Raw genomic sequence first — 16905 nt, forward strand, 5'->3', positions numbered from 1 at the left:
CCACGACAGTCTGTGGTACAGTGTCAAGCTTCGGGATCATCTGCTTCATTCCAACTTGTCTCATCAACCTCTCCGGGAAGATGCATACCATGAATTCCAAGCCAGGAATGTGCACAGATCGGGTATGATCCAAGGAAGATACTCCAGTGACAAATTTGAGATGCCACCATGGTACAACCCATCTAATCAAAGGGCCATCATCACTCTTCAGTTTGTTTTCCCAGTAATTGCAGACCCGAGTGAAGTCCACCATGTAAAGCCTAGTCCTCATTGCAATCGAATGAGCATGATAAGAAGGAACATGAGCTGGGGGCTCGATCAATCGAAGGCGCTCCATAAGCCAGACCTACCAAAAGCGGGTGTTAGACATCAAAAAAAAAAAACGAAACAAAAAAGGAAACAAAAAAAAGGAAGAAAAAAAAAGTGTCCTTTTACTTGCAAAATAATGGGACTTCCCAAATACGGTAGGTCGCGATTGGCTCTCCTATTATCCAAGCCCAATAGGATCTCTCCTAAACATAAACAAGTTGGGCTCTTGCGCAGCTCCATTTGCTCAACTAGGCCCAGAAGACGGGGATCACCTCTCAAGTCTTCGTCAACATGCCCTTGAAGGACATATACATGCAACAAGCAAAACCCAAATGCCCTTCGCCTGGCAACATAAGAAACGGTGGGGTCGGCCTTGTTAATGAATTGGTCGATAAAGTCCAACATCCGCACTCCTTTCGAGGTCACTAGACGGTCCACCTCAATTCTAGACAATCCAAGCAAATCTCTAAATTTGTTCTTATACCCTTGTGAAGTAGAAGGAATAGCAGGCAAGTGTTCTGGGTCCCACCCACCAATCGCAGCAATTTCTTCAGGAAATGGACAAATGTCACCTCCGGGGAACGCAAAAACATGATAATTCGGGTCCCAATAATCAAGACAAGCATCTAGGAATGGTTTGACAACCTTGATAAGCTTCAAACTCAACAAAGATCCGAGATTATAAGCACCCATATCATGCTTCTCCATGTTGGAAAACTCGTTTGTCCACTCTTTTAGACGAATCTCCAAAGTATTCATGATGAGTGATTATATTGAGAATTTTATGTAATAAGATGAAGAAGAGACGGAAGAATTGTGTGAATAAAACCTCCATCGACATCTCTATTTATACTAAAATCTGTTTCCAAAAATCCGCCATAACAGATGCACTTGGGAACAGGCGCAGCACCTGCTGCGCCTCTTCAAAGGGACGCAGCCCCTGCTGCGCCTCTTCCTCAGCTTTGTTTCTGTGAATTTTCGCATTGGATCTTTCCTAAATCCTTTAACGAATAATTTCCTATTCCTACGGGTTATTGTTTTGGTAAACACGTCAAAATTGCCATATTTCGTGTTTCCTAATTTTGCGGATGCGCATTTCGAGGAAATATCAGCATTTTCGTCATTTTAGCACACTTACATAGTTCTTTCTATTTTTTCTTTTTCGGGGAATCATTTCTCCAATTTAATGTAATCTATTTAAAACTTATATTTCTTTTATTTATTTCTTTTCTGGCTAATCATTTCGCTCCCGTCCTATACTACATTTCTAACTTATAGATTTCTTTTTTTCTTTTTTTTTAGGGGGTAACCCTCTCTACCGTCCGGTCATTTCCGGTAAATTTTTGCATTTTTATACATTTTTAGCACCTTTGGGTCATTTGTTTCGCGCTAATTTAGGCCATATGTATATACAAATGTATGTTTTGCGTGATTTCTATGTAAATTTCGGCAGCGTGACGGCGTAAACCGTTATCTACCAAACCTGTTCAAGCCTAACCTGCAGGTACAAGCAACACAACCCAGCAGCAAAGGCACTCAGGCCGTCATATATAGTCAAAAAGGAAATGTACAAACAAACTGGGGGCTCGAGCCCCAAGCAAAATCCAAAATGTCCAGAATGTAGGTCCTAAAATGTACAAATGTGCAAGATACAAACAACAACAAAACGAGGCTACTGCCAGTCGCCCTCTAACTCCCCAACTCTCGCCTCGAGAGCGGAAACCTCGGCGTCACGAACCTCGAGCTCCCTCAACAAGCGAGCCGTCTCCTCCCAAGACTGGACCAACTCTCGCTCCAGCTCTCTCCTCCCCTGCAAGCAAGAAAATTGTCACATGTCAATCATTTCAAGCAATTACAAGAAAAGTTGGAAAATCAAAATTAGGAAGAAAAGACATAAACAAAAGGTTCATACCTGACGACCTCGACCGCCGACAAGTGCCTCGATGGCAGTAGCTCTCAACCGGTTGGTCACCCTCCATAACGCCACAAACCGGGATGGCGCAACCTACATTTTCAAAAAAGAGGTTCTCAATAATTGGATAAATGCAATCAAACGTGTTCTTACACAAAAAGCCATGCAAATTGGAGGCTCACCCTCCGAATCAGATGCTGCCAGTCGTCTAGGCCAGCATCCGTCACAGCTACGTCAAAGTCACGCAGCTCGGAGATCGTCGTCCTCCCGGTCGCGTCAGTGTACTCGAGGGTCTCGGGGTACTCTGGGGGCTCGATGCCCACCGCCTCGACCTCCGGCAAAGTCAAAAGATTCCCGGCAATCGATGATCTTTCATTGTATTCTCAAAGTCAGAAAAAATAAAGAAGGATAAAGTACTTACCACAACCGGCCAGTACGCCAACCTCCCGTAGAGGAACGCTGAGTAGTCCTCGCCAGGAAGAAGGAGGGCGTCACCACCAACGCCAGCCAAGTCAGCCTCCCTCTCAGCCTTAGAAGGCTCCCTAAACATCGTCCTAGGAAGATCGATGGGAACCGTCAAAATATCCCGAGAGCACTGACGAGCCAAGCGCTTGCCCAAGTACCACACAGGACCCATCGACGTCCTCAACAGCAGCCGGCTCGAGCTCCTAGGTCGAAGGACCTCAGCCACAAAAGGAGGCGCGCCAGCGTACTCTGCCCAAGGCCTGGGCACCCACTGGGAAAAGATAAACAAAGAAATCATTCTTATGATCGGTAAAAAAGTAATAAAGAAGCAAAACGAATATAAGTGAGATGCTCACGCTGTCCAGCTGAAGAGCGTTCACGTCCCGCTGGTAGACACCGTGAGAGGAGCGCTTGCTCCTCGTCTGACACATCACCCAATCCCCCACAACGGGGTAGGCCTTCTCCAGCGGCTCCGTCCTCTTGGGCGAGAGGCTCGGAAAGTAGAAGTACACCAATGCCTATGAAGCAAGATAGTCAATAACAATCTTTCGTAACTTGATAAGGAAAAGAAGTGATTGTTAGTCCAAATGAAGGTTCATACCTCCAACAGTAGTCCAGGACCGACAGCACCAGGAGAAGTCCCCTTCTCCATCAACTCCGGATGAACCATGGCCCTTATGAAGCGGATGAGTACCGCGAAGCCAGCAGTGACCCAGTCCCAACGTCCCAGGGAGCTCAGGTCAGAAAGGTAGAGAAGAAGCTTCGTCGACAGCCTCTCTCCCTTGTCTCCGAGGTAGATTGAAGACAGGAACCACCAGAGCCACAAGCGGACTCTCTGCTCAGCTGTACAGGGAGGAGGAGCCGTCTCTCTCCCGTCAATCACCACCAGCGCCGGGGTCTTCCCGGTAAAGTAGTCTCGGACATAAGAACTCGGCACCAAACCAGGCACTGTAACAGCCTTCGGCGACAAGTTCCAACCGATCAACCTCCTAGCCTCGGCCGAGTCCACCCTCATGGCAGTCTCCGGCCACTCCACCCCCTCGGTCCCACACGGTAGCCCAGAGATCATGCCGTAGTCCTCCAACGTGACTCCCACCTCACCAAAAGGGATGTGAAAAGTGGAAGTCGTATCCCAGAATCGGTCCAAGAAAGCGCGGACCAGGCTGAGGTTAGCCCGCAGCTTCCTCTTCGTGATATCTCTCCAAGCCTGCACCAGGGCGCCGAACGCTCTACGCTCGATCATGGCCCGCTCCTCCGCCGACATAACCGTACTAGGAACAAGGATCGAAGATGACATCCGTAAAGGGCTCTTGTCCAAACCGGTAGGTCGAGGATATCAAGGCTCAACAAGTCGTTCTTACGGCTCCACTAGCAAGACCGATGAAGTTAACCTCCTCGAGCCATCCAAGAAGAGTGCCCCACCAAGGAAAGTTACAAATCTTGGGGACACATATTCCAATGCTCTAAAAAGGCTAATGAAACAAGGCAAACTCCAACCCATAGGACCTACTCCCGAACCTGAAAAGAAGTCCAAATTCTGGGACGAGAACTCATACTGTGAATATCATAGGGGTAAAGGGAACGACACAGAAAAATACTACAAATTGAAAAATGTGCTTCAAGACATGATAGAGGATGGTCGACTACCAATACCGCCGGGAGGTAAGCCCAACAACACTCAGAATCCTCTTGGAATCTAGTGATCACAAGTGAAGAATCTACTTTAGATTATTCACACCTCATTTCTCCAGTTGAAAATGAAATCCACGCAATCGAGAATGAAGGGTTCTACTCTACAATTTCCCCTACCATCACCGACTTCATCGCATTGGCAAGAAGTGTGGATAGGCAAGTTTGGGAATTAGAAAATGTGGTGACAACTTTACATGACCCCAATGCGACACCCAAAGAACATGCGCCATTAATCTTTTCTCAAAATGCCACTATGCAAGAAATAGTCGCCGTGGTTGATAAACTAGTCGACCAAATCACACGACTAGAAGACGAGATCATGAGAATGAGGGAGCTAGCTACAATCAATGGAGTATGGTCCGATGATGATGAGGACGAGTATCTCATTGAACACTCCCTAGTCAAGGAAATAGTCCAAAATGGTGAAGACCAAGATGTGGACCACCTAACCCGTTCGGGCCTCCCATATCAAAGTACTACTCAAAATGGTCCAACCAACGTTGTCACACCAAATGATAACGAAGATGACTCCACTGATCATTTGCTCAAGCAATTACAGAAGACAAAGGTTGTTCTTTCAGTCTGGCAATTAGTAGCAAGCTCGTTCCCACATCGCCAAGCTTTAATGCAAGCTTTGGCCAAGCTAAATGTAGTACACAACTCCACACCCGACGATGTAGTGAACTTGGTCTTCCAAGAATCACCGAAGCTAAGTAATCCTATTACTTTCTCAGACGAAGATTTGCCACCCTTTGGCGCTAGTCACAACTTGGCTCTTTATATCACCGTCGTTTGTCTAAAGAAGAATGTGCCAATTACCTTAGTTGATAATGGCTCCGCGGTCAGCGTCATACCCCTCAAAAACAGCATACAAACAAGGCATGAAATAGTCGGATTAGACCCCTACCAATCAAGGTGTCCGTGCATATGATGGAACACGACGAAAGATCGTAGGACTCGTTAACCTAACCATAGCCACAGGGCCAATCGAGCGAAAGGTTAACTTCCAAATAGTGGACATCGAAGCTTCCCTCAACATACTTCTGGGAAGACCTTGGATTCACGCTTTCAAAGCAGTAACATCCACTCTTCACCAAAAGATCAAAATTCCACTAAATGGCAAAGTGGTGATGATAACTTCGTCACCCATTAAGGCGATAATCGAAAAGAAGTCGAATAATAAAGTCCTTGCGGATCCAGTATATGAACTTGGGGGCTTTCAAAGCATAAGTGTCATAGAAAGTGAATTGGCACCCCTATACTACGATCCCTATTCCAACTTGGTGGTCAACCACATTCTCAAGTCCCAGGGATAATTCCCTGGAATGCCTTTGAACCCTATCCGAAGAAACACCTTCGCACCATACAAGGAAGGCAACTCAAAAAGGATACCACTTGGGCTAGGATACAAACCCACTAAAGAGGAAGTTCTCGAGATGCTTGCTCAAGTTCAAAAGCGTAAGTACGTAGGAGTCCAAATGCGACCCTATCTCCCTACCCTAAATGGATACTTTGTTAAGGAGGGAAGTTTAGAACTCTTTCACGGATTTCCCGAACCTTGGCACTATCTCGAAAGGAAGCTAGCCGGAATCGAGATCTTTCACGATTGCTACTTCATTCCTCCAGAAAAGGCTCCTACCGTCAAAGCTCGTCAAGCACCTTGCTTAGACGAACAAGCTGTTAGTCTATTGTTTGGAGAATATCGATTTGTTAGAGCCGCGCAGGATGAAATCATTACTATGATACTTCAAGACGACCACTTCAACCCTACCGCGTTAATCACATAAACAAACGCGAATCAGCAGAAAGGATGGAGAAAGTCAATCAAGTGGACCAACAATCAAGGAAGACTCTTCAAGCTCACCACTGGAGAAGGAGAGATGTTCAAAGGAGAACCAGAAGACGATGAATTCGAGTCAGAGTCGGAGTCGGAGTCAGAGTCGGAGTCAGAGTCAGAGTCTAGAGAAGTCACTAAGGAGTCTCCTTCTGTCGTCATCCCCATTCCTTTTGTTTCTCCTAGCTTAGTCTCAAATATCAAGTGTAGTTCAGGAAATGTCCCAACAACTGTCCCTTTACCGCCACTGACCACAGATCAGATGGCTTCTTTGTTTCAACTTTTATCAAACTTTAATATGAATAAATCAGGTTCTGCTTACTCTTTGTGTTATCTTGAGTGCAATTATGTTTATGATGATACTGAGGATGACCCAAACCCAGACTCAATTGAGATACCTCCTTACATAGCCAAAGAAATACTACAAGAGGGGGAAGGGGGACCAGTAATAGAGAACACCGAACCCATCAATGTAGGAACCGAACTAGAACCCCAAGAACTTAGGATAGGGACTACCTTGAGCCCCATCGAGAGGGCCAGTTTCATAGACCTCCTAAACGAGTTCAAAGACGTTTTCTCTTGGTCTTACAAAGACATGCCAGGGATCGACAGGGATATCGCTGAACACAGAATCCCAATCAAGCCAGGTTTCAAGCCCGTAAAACAGAAGCTTCGTCGAATGAGGACAGAATGGGCTCTCAAGATCAAGGAAGAAGTCGATAAACAATTCAAAGCTGGATTCATCAAAGTTTCCAAGTACTCTGACTGGGTAGCCAACATAGTACCTGTACCCAAAAAGGATGGGTGAATCCGTGTTTGTGTTGATTTTAGAGACTTAAAAAAAAGCAAGTCCTAAAGATGACTTTCCTCTACCACATATCGACATATTGGTGGACAATACCGCAGACAACGCGTTACTATCCTTCATGGATGGGTACGCAGGCTATAACCAAATCAAAATGGCCATAGAAGACATGCATAAGACCGCCTTTGTCACTCAATGGGGAACCTATTTCTACAAGGTTATGCCGTTTGGGTTAATCAATGCAGGAGCTACATATCAACGCACCGCGACCACACTCCTATATGATATGATGCATAAAGAAGTTGAGGTATATGTAGACGACATGATCGTCAAGTCCAAGGATAGAGAAGGGCATATTGTGAACCTTTGCAAATTCTTCTTGAGGTTACGAAAGTACAACATGAGGCTCAATCCTCAGAAGTTCACATTCGGAGTAAAATCTGGCAAACTCCTGGGATACGTCGTAAGCCAATGAGGTATAGAAATAGACCCTTCTACAATCAAGGCTCTGATCGAAATGCCACAACCTCAAACAGAAAAAGAAGTCAGAGGATTCCTGGGTAAAGTACAATACATAAGTCGATTCATATCGAAACTCACCATGATTTGTGAACCTATCTTCAAGAAGCTAAAGAAAACAGATCACACCATGTGGGATGATGGTGTCGAGAAGGCATTTGACCGAATCAAGGAGATATTAGCTAAACCACCCGTGCTCATGCCACCTCAACGAGATCAACCTCTTGGTACGTATCTCACAAAGGATCGTAAAAAGACTATGGGCGCCATGCTAGCCCAAACCGTAGGAAAGAAAGAAAGGGCTATTTACTACCTTAGTAAAAAGTTCTTGGAGTACGAGTGCAAATATTCACAACTTGAAAAGACATGCCTCGCTCTTGTGTGGGTAACGAAGAAGCTACGACATTACATACTTAGCTACTCCGTCAAAATATACTCCAAAATGGATCCAGTCAAATACCTCTTCGAGAAACCCGTCCTCAACGGACGATTAGCAAGATGGACTTTGATGCTCTCAGAGTTCGATCTCAAGTACGTGCCCCTGAAAGTTATAAAAGGGCGCGCCGTTGCCGAATTCTTTGCAGAAAATCCCATCAATGATGCACAAACAATAGATACTTGGTCATTTCCTGACGAGGATATACTCCAAACTTATGTAGACTCCTGGGACCTTTACTTCAATGGAGCATCAAACTTAAGAGGATTTGGAATAGGAGTGTTTCTCATTTCTCCTAAAGGCGAGCATACACCGATCTCTGTCAAACTCGACTTCGAGGTGACAAATAATGCTGCAGAATACGAAGCTTGTCTCATTGGACTACAAGCGGCAGTGAGTTTAGGCATTAAAAACCTCCGAGTACATGGGGATTCATCCCTGATCATCAATCAAGTTACGGGATCTTGGAAAATCCGAAGCGAAAGCTTAGCACCTTATCAAGCCAGAATAGACCAAGTTGCCCAATTCTTTGATCACGTGACCTATCTACACCTACCTCGGGAAGAAAATCAATTTGCGGATGCTCTTGCAAAACTCGCATCTTTGATTAATATGCCAGATGACATGGTGGAAATGCCTTTGTGTATCGAACGACGATCAGAGCCAGCTTATGTCCACCAAATCACCGACGAAGAGGAAGTCACAGAGGAGCCTTGGTTTCAAGCAATCCTAAATTTCAAGCTCAACGGTACCTATCCACCAGATATGGACAAAAGGGGACAACGTGCTATACGTCTACTAGCTTCCCAATACGTTCTCATGCAAGGAGAACTATACAAAAGAACACCTCTTGGTGTAATCCTACGTTGCCTTGATCATTCACAGGCGCGTAAAGTAATGGAAGAAGTTCACGATGGAGAATGCGGTCCTCACATGAGTGGGCCCATGATGGCAAAGAAAATCACACGTTTGGGGTACTATTGGACCCCAATGGAATCCGATTGCATCAAATACGTAAGGCATTGTCACAATTGCCAAATCTTCGGGAATGTACAGCATGTCCCTCCTTCATTGATCTATACAATGACATCTCCTTGGCCATTTTCTGCCTGGGGAATTGACATAATCGGGAAGATAACCTCAGCTGGAACTGGAGGTCATTGTTTCATCCTAGTGGCAATCGACTATTTCACCAAATGGGTAAAAGCGGCTTCCTACACTAGTCTCACAGCTAAAAACGTGGCAAAGTTCATACAGAACAACATCATCTGTCGATACGGTTGCCCACATGAGATCATTAGTGATAATGGATCACATTTCCAAGCTAAAACTGAGCAATTGCTATCCAAGTACAAAATTAGGCATCACCACTGTTCGCCATATAGACCACAGACTAACGGCGCGGTAGAGGCGGCAAACAAGAACGTTGTCACAATTCTCAAGAAAATGATTGACAACTATCGAGATTGGCCAAGCAAAATACCCTTTGCTTTATGGGAATATTGCACATCAGTTAGGACGCCCACTGGGGCCACCCCTTTCTATTTGACCTATGGCATGGAAGTTGTACAGCCAGTCGAGTTAGAAATACCATCCTTACGTATCTTACTCGAAAGTCAAATCCCGGAAGACGGTTGGAAGAGGGATTGATATGAAGAACTCATCCTCTTGGATGAACGTAGGCTACGCGCATTGTACAATGTCCAAACCTATCAAGCACGTATCAAACGAGCCTTCAACAAAAGGGTCAAGCCAAGGAACATCAAGGAAGGAGACCTAGTACTCAAGTCGGTTAGAGCTCTTTTACCTGTCGATCCACGGGGAAAATTCGAACCTAATTGGGCCGGGCCATTTCTAGCCATGTCCATACTTCAAGGGGGTGCGGTTAGAATTACAGACCTAGATGGGAATGAATTTGCCAACCCGACAAACCTTGACCAACTAAAACGGTATTATGCCTAGAATAGGAACAAAAACGCGCCTCGCGTAACCTCACGTGTCGCTCTTGTGGCACTAAATAAACGGCCCCTGGCCAAGCTGAAATAAGCCAATGTCACTCTACTCTTGCATTTTGACAATTTGTCATCCTCATATCATCAAATAAACTAAATTTGCACCTTAAGAGTAAGTAAAAAGCTCATGCTTATCTTCTAAGTTCCTTACAAGCTCTTGCTCAGAACAATTATTCTTTTACATTTACTCGAACTACGCGCAAGGGTTTGATTAAATTTTAAATGAATACGTAGGCAATCCTTCACAGGATACAACCCATTAATTTCAAAATGTAAATAAAAGGACATCTGCAATTGCATTTGGAATTCGATAAGAATAATAAATGGAAAGTCACAACGGTTGCATAACCAATTAATCTCTTTTATTCATTTCTAATAATAATACGTTACATAATAATAATGCCAAGTAAAAATAAAAATAAGCTAGGATTCTAAAAACCCCACCTTCTTATTACAATAATAATAATAATAAATAATAATAATAAAGACATGGGCTATTCCTCCATCTTTCCTTTGCCCTTGTCATTTTTGTCATACTTCTTGTCACGACCTCGAGTCGGGCGCTCTTGCGTCACTTCGGACCTAATCACCAACGGTCTTCCTCGAGGCCTAGCCTTACCATTCTTGTCAACCACTTTGTCCACGACAGGAGAGGTCTTCGAATTCTTCGAAGGATGAACAACTCGAAACCCGGCTTCTTCCTCTCCCTCAGTCAGATGCTTCTCTTTCTCCTTTTCCACCTCGCGCACCTTGTAGTCAACGGGCTCGCGCTTCCTCAATCTCTCACACTCCTCTGGAGTAGTAGCTTTCCTCCACCGCAGATAGGAGTCCGACACCCATAAGGCACTAACAGAAGAGTTCGTAAACCACACATTTCTTTGAGCCCATTTAATGGCCCACTCCCTTCGACTCTCAGTAGTAAAGCGCCACGGCAGTCTGTGGTACAGTGTCAAGCTTCGGGATCATCTGCTTCATTCCAACTTGTCTCATCAACCTCTCCGGGAAGATGCATAACATGAATTCCAAGCCAGGAATGCGCACAGATCGGGTAGGATCCAAGGAAGATACTCCAGTGACAAATTTGAGATGCCACCATGGTACAACCCATCTAATCAAAGGGCCATCATCACTCTTTAGTTTGTTTTCCCAGTAATTGCAGACCCGAGTGAAGTTCACCATGTAAAGCCTAGTCCTCATTGCAATCGAATGAGCATGATAAGAAGGAACATGAACTGGGGGCTCGATCAATCGAAGGCGCTCCATAAGCCAGACCTACCAAAAGCGGGTGTTAGACATCAAAAAAAAAAACGAAAAAAAAAGGAAACAAAAAAAGAAAGAAAAAAAAGTGTCCTTTTACCTGCAAAATAATGGGACTTCCCAAATACGGTAGGTCGCGATTGGCTCTCCTATTATCCAAGCCCAATAGGATCTCTCCTAAACATAAACAAGTTGGGCTCCTGCGCAGCTCCATTTGCTCAACTAGGCCCAGGAGACGGGGATCACCTCTCAAGTCTTCGTCAACATGCCCTTGAAGGACATATACATGCAACAAGCAAAACCCAAATGCCCTTCGCCTGGCAACATAAGAAACGGTGGGGTCGGCCTTGTTAATGAATTGGTCGATAAAGTCCAACATCCGCACTCCTTTCGAGGTCACTAGACGGTCCACCTCAATTCTAGACAATCCAAGCAAATCTCTAAATTTGTTCTTATACCCTTGTGAAGTAGAAGGAATAGCAGGCAAGTGTTCTGGGTTCCACCCACCAATCACAGCAATTTCTTCAGGAAATGGACAAATGTCACCTCCGGGGAACGCAAAAACATGATAATTCGGGTCCCAATAATCAAGACAAACATCTAGGAATGGTTTGACAACCTTGATAAGCTTCAAACTCAACAAAGATCCGAGATTATAAGCACCCATATCATGCTTCTCCATGTTGGAAAACTCGTTGGTCCACTCTTTTAGACGAATCACCAAAGTATTCATGATGAGTGATTATATTGAGAATTTTATGTAATAAGATGAAGAAGAGACGGAAGAATTGTGTGAATAAAACCTCCATCGACATCTCTATTTATACTAAAATCTGTTTCCAAAAATCCGCCAGAACAGATACACTTGGGAACAGGCGCAGCACCTGCTGCGCCTCTTCAAAGGGACGCAGCCCCTGCTGAGCCTCTTCCTCAGCTTTGTTTCTGTGAATTTCCGCATTGGATCTTTCCTAAATCCTTTAACGAATAATTTCCTATTCCTACGGGTTATTGTTTTGGTAAACACGTCAAAATTGCCATATTTCGTGTTTCCTAATTTTGCGGATGCGCATTTCGAGGAAATATCAGCATTTTCGTCATTTTAGCACACTTACATAGTTCTTTCTATTTTTTCTTTTTCGGGGAATCATTTCTCCAATTTAATGTAATATATTTAAAACTTATTGTTCCGGGTGTAATTCCAGAGCAGATTTGTTACCACGTAAGCTTGTAGAACGATGACTTTGCTTGACTCTTCCTTTCGGCCTCTCCTGAAACAATGAACAAACTGAGGGCTCGGCTTGGTACCGAGCGAACTCACTCCGACGCTCAAGTCAGTAAACTTAAAGGGATTAAGTTGTGTGTTACTTGGCAAAGTATATTGTAGAGAGATAAGGGAGTTTATACCAGATTAATTGTGGATTATTAGCTTATTTTCTGATCCTTTCCTCAATGAGGTTTGAGGAGTATTTATAGACTTTCACCTTTTGTCACGTAGTGGCCAAGTGGCCAAGTGGCAGAGCAGGTGGAAATACAGTTCTACCCTCGGCCGAGGGACCCATGGCAGGCCGGCGGGCCCTGTTGACTCCATGCCGAGGGGTCTTAGATGTGAGTATGCGGATGTGTATCCCGGCTGGCTAGTTGCCTGGCCGAGACCCAAGTGACAGGCCGACAGGCTGCGTCGGTTAGGCTGTCTAAGACGTTGACTTGCTGTGGATATCTTTGACCTTGCTCAATATGTTGACTCGGTCAGCGAGTGTAGAATATGTCCCATCAATTTGCCCCCAGCGTAGTCTATGTCGTGGTATGGACCTTCGATGAGTGTTGAGCGTATTCTACGCATGGGGCATATATATTCTGCCCCGCCTTCTTCTTCCTCGGCTTGGTTCTGCTTAGGCCGTACCGTATCCCCCCTCCACATGGATGTGTAAAGGGCATCAAATGTGGAAAAGAAAATGGCGCTGACCGAGACCGAGGTTGTGAGTGCCGTGTGCTTTTGATTGCCCCGGCCCGGTCTTTGCCAAGCTCGGTTGAGCGGGCCGTTTGGCAAGTAGATACCAAGGATCGTGTTTGAAGAAGATACATCGATTGGCATTCTGTTAAGGAGCGTGTTGAAGAAGTTTTGTAACTGTTTGTCGATTGACATTCCATGGCTGCATGCTTGACACGTGGCTCGGCGTTGATTGGTTGACGCCTCATGGGCTTTGCTCTGATTGGTCGGATTGAGTGGGCTTTGCTCTATAAATAGGGCGGTTACCCCCTCATTTTGGCCTTCCAAATTTTATTTTCTCAAAAATTTCTCTCGTTTAGTTTTTCTTTCGCAGAGTTCCTTTCTCTTCTAATTTCTCGAAGCGTTACTCGGTGTAACATTTCCTTCCAAGGTAATCAAACAAATTCTTCAATCTTTTTTTCTTGTTAAATATTCGTTGTCATGTCTTCGCGATGCTGGGACCTAGTAATCTGCGTACGGGGCTCCCCATCGCGTCTTGATGAAGAGGAGGCATCGCCGCCATCCCGATAAGGTCCGGGGCCCTAGGTCTCCTTCTCCCGAGGTTGACGATCGTATTTGGAGGATTTCTCGGATGATGATGGTGATGATGCTGACGATGATGATGATGTGGAAAGGACTCATTCCGATGAGGAGAGGCCGCATCTCTTGGATCGCGGCGCGCTGTAAGATCGATCCCCGATCGTGCTTGGACAAACAAGTTCGCCAGTTGCTCCGGTTCTGATCTTTTCGAGGATCATTACTCCTTCGGCAGGGAATATAAAATGGTTATCCCTAAGGAGGGTCAAGCGGTATGTTGTCCTCCCCCGGGTTGTATCGGCGTATACATCGGACACTGGAGTATGGGCTCGGTTTCCTACGAATGCATACGTTGCTGCCATAATTAAAGCAATGAACGTCGCCGTGGCTCAACTGCATCCGTTGGCCATTAGGACTATATATAGTTGGCTTTGTGTGGCTCTGTCTCTTTAAAAAGGAGGCCCCAACGGTTAACTTGTTCCGCCGGCTTCATCATCTTCGGCCGTCAACCCCCGGTGGCACGGGGTGGTACAGCGTGCAGACAGAGCCGGGTTATATCACCGTCTCTAAGCTTACTTCCTGCAAGGACTGGAAGGCGCTGTGGGTGTACGTCGAGGTTCCGGAGGATTATCCACTGCCCCGGTCCTTCCAGCACCGTGTCAATTTGCGGTGTGAGAGTCGGGGGGAGCGTGAGAAATATGTCTCCCGGAATAAGCTTAAGATGAACGCCTTTAGGGTCCATCTTAATGAGGACGAAAGGCGGGCAATGAAGCTGTTTGAGGCTGAGAAGGATGGGACGCCGAAGGGTTGGATGCCCCCGACGCAGATCATTCTTCAGGATGAGCTGCTCTACCACGTCGGCCTCATACCGGCCCTCGAACGGGGTGAGTGGGGTCGGTGTGAGGCCCATCTCTGCTTTTAATGTTTCTGTTTTTGAACTTTGATTTATTTCTTTTACTTAACTCTTGCTTCGTTTCCTTTGCAGACCGCTTTGGCCCGGAACTGTCTGTTGACGTCCTCGAGAGGTTGGGACTTGACAAGGACGGGAAAGTTGTTGACTTGCATCCTAAGGCCGCGACACGTGATCGCAGACCGGCCCCAAACGACCTTATGGATCAACAGTTGAAGGTTTTGGATGCGGGGGCGGCTCAGAGGAAGATCGACGGTCACGTGCCGCGCCGAAAGCCAAAAGCAACGTCTACGGCGTCGACGGCGTCAACTTCAGTTCCACCTTCAATCCCTGCAGTCCAAAAGGAGAAGGTGGTGGTCGTCGATATTACCGATGAGGAGGTCACCGTTGCAGAGGAATCTCCTCTTTTACATAAGAGAAAAGAGACAGCGTCACACGCCTTGCCATCATCGCTAATGAGGCCGGCAAAGAAATGGGTCCTCTCACCAAGAAGGCCAAGCCTGGTACAGATCTAACTAGTGGCTCAGATTTAGCTGGTTCATTAGGCGTTCCTGATGACAGGCTCTCTGGCATGTCAATGAATGTTGACATAGATGCTTTGTCCGAATTTTTTATAGATCAACCGCCGCCGTCTACTGGTCCCTCTGAGAAGCGGCCTGTGGAGACGGGTGATAAGAATGCCGTCGTCGTCTCCTCCTCCCCGAAGCCTTCCCCCGCCCAGATTAGGAAGATGCTGGCGAAGTGGGATGACGTGGCCGGTGCTCACATTCTGGAGCAAGAAAAGGTCATGGCCGGCCGCCCGCGCTTGAACGGCTTGGGCTCGAGCTCGCCGCCTCTAAGAAGGAGGCCGAAGAGTCGGCGAAGAACTTCCGTGTGCTAAGAAAGGCCTCCTTGCGAGCGAAAGCTTAGGGAGGAAGGCGACAAGGCGGTCCCTAGCCGAGAGGGCCAAGGCCGAGGTCGCGAGGGCCGACGCCGCTAAGGGGGAGGAGCGGCCAAGCTTCGGCCTGCTTTCGACTTCACCGTTAAGAAGAGGGAAGAATGGAAGTCTCGTATCTAGCTCGGTCGAAGGCGCACGGAACACGAGGGCCATCCTCGACCGCAGGGAGAAGGACATTGAGACGCTTCAAACCGACGTCATCCCTAACATGTGCGCCCAATACCGGGACCAGGCCGAAGAAGTGTCGGGAAGTAATCAGAGCTCTTTCTGACGGCTCTTTCCGTGGCAAAAATTTGAACAATTGCTTGATGATAAGGTGGCGGCTGCGGAGGCAAAGGTCATGCGGAGGAGGCAGAGGCGAAGAGGGCCACCGAGGAGGCTGCAGAAGGCGCCCATCTTTGAAAAGGTGAAGGCGGCCGGGGAGGAAGCGAGAAGGCAAAGGTGAAGCCGAGGCCGCAAGTCGGCTTCCGGGTCGCCCACCAAAAGATGATCTTTGCGATGTCGCCGGTCGCGGTGGCAGCAAAGAATGAGCATAGGGAGACGGGCGGTCGTCACCGAGTTCACCGGCATCTCGGATAGCCACTGTTCGGGGCCAATTATTAAGCCTTTCCTCCCCGCCATCTTTTGGCACTTCATGTCTTATGTCTGTACCCTTTTGTTGTTCCTTCTTTTTTGTAAACTTTGGTAGGTAGTGTTTAGGCTATCCCTATGGGGACGGCCGTCGACTTCTTTCTTGTATTACCTGTAAACATTTTTAATAAGAGTTTGTTTATTTTGCCTCCGGCTTGGCCGAGGTCTTTATCTCATTTTCATCTGAGTTGTCTTCTTTCGTTATTAATTGAGCGCTTTTTCGTTTCTACTTCGGCTTTGGCCGAGCGGTTAGAATGCGTATCTCAATCAGTACTTAACGTTTTTAAACATGTTGGCGTGTCTGTCGCTTCCTCCACCGCCCGAGGCGGTCAGATTTGCGTTTCCCAACCGCCGTTGTGAACATGTTAGCGTATCGGTCATTGTGTCCCCGTCACTCTCGGTCTGGCCGAGGCAATCGGGGTTACGGCGCGACAGCGTTCGTATCTGTAAACGTGTTGATTGCTTCCTCTTTCACTCTCGGCCTGGCCGAGGCGTCCGATTTGCGTTTCTCAACCGTAATTATATGTTCCTAAGCATGTTGGATCAACTGCTGTGGGGCAAGTCGCGTTTCCCTCGTCACCCCCGGCTTTGGCCGAGGTGATCGAGTTTACGTTTTGACTGCTGTTGCAAACATCTTGATATGACTATGGGAGGGACACTTCA

At 46.5% G+C, this 16905-nt stretch overlaps 1 protein-coding gene across 1 annotated transcript in view; it reads left to right on the forward strand.

Annotated features, from left to right (window-relative positions):
- The window catches only part of LOC141618193 (uncharacterized), a 128885-nt gene that overhangs the window by 39006 nt on the left and 72974 nt on the right, over positions 1-16905 (forward strand). Inside the window, exon 2 of the mRNA XM_074435301.1 lies at positions 14751-15025. Within this exon, the coding sequence (XP_074291402.1) occupies positions 14751-15025 (275 nt within the window). The remainder of the gene's footprint in view (positions 1-14750; positions 15026-16905) is intronic.

Source organism: Silene latifolia, chromosome X (assembly GCF_048544455.1).
Source record: "Silene latifolia isolate original U9 population chromosome X, ASM4854445v1, whole genome shotgun sequence".
NCBI classification, from domain to species: domain Eukaryota; kingdom Viridiplantae; phylum Streptophyta; class Magnoliopsida; order Caryophyllales; family Caryophyllaceae; genus Silene; species Silene latifolia.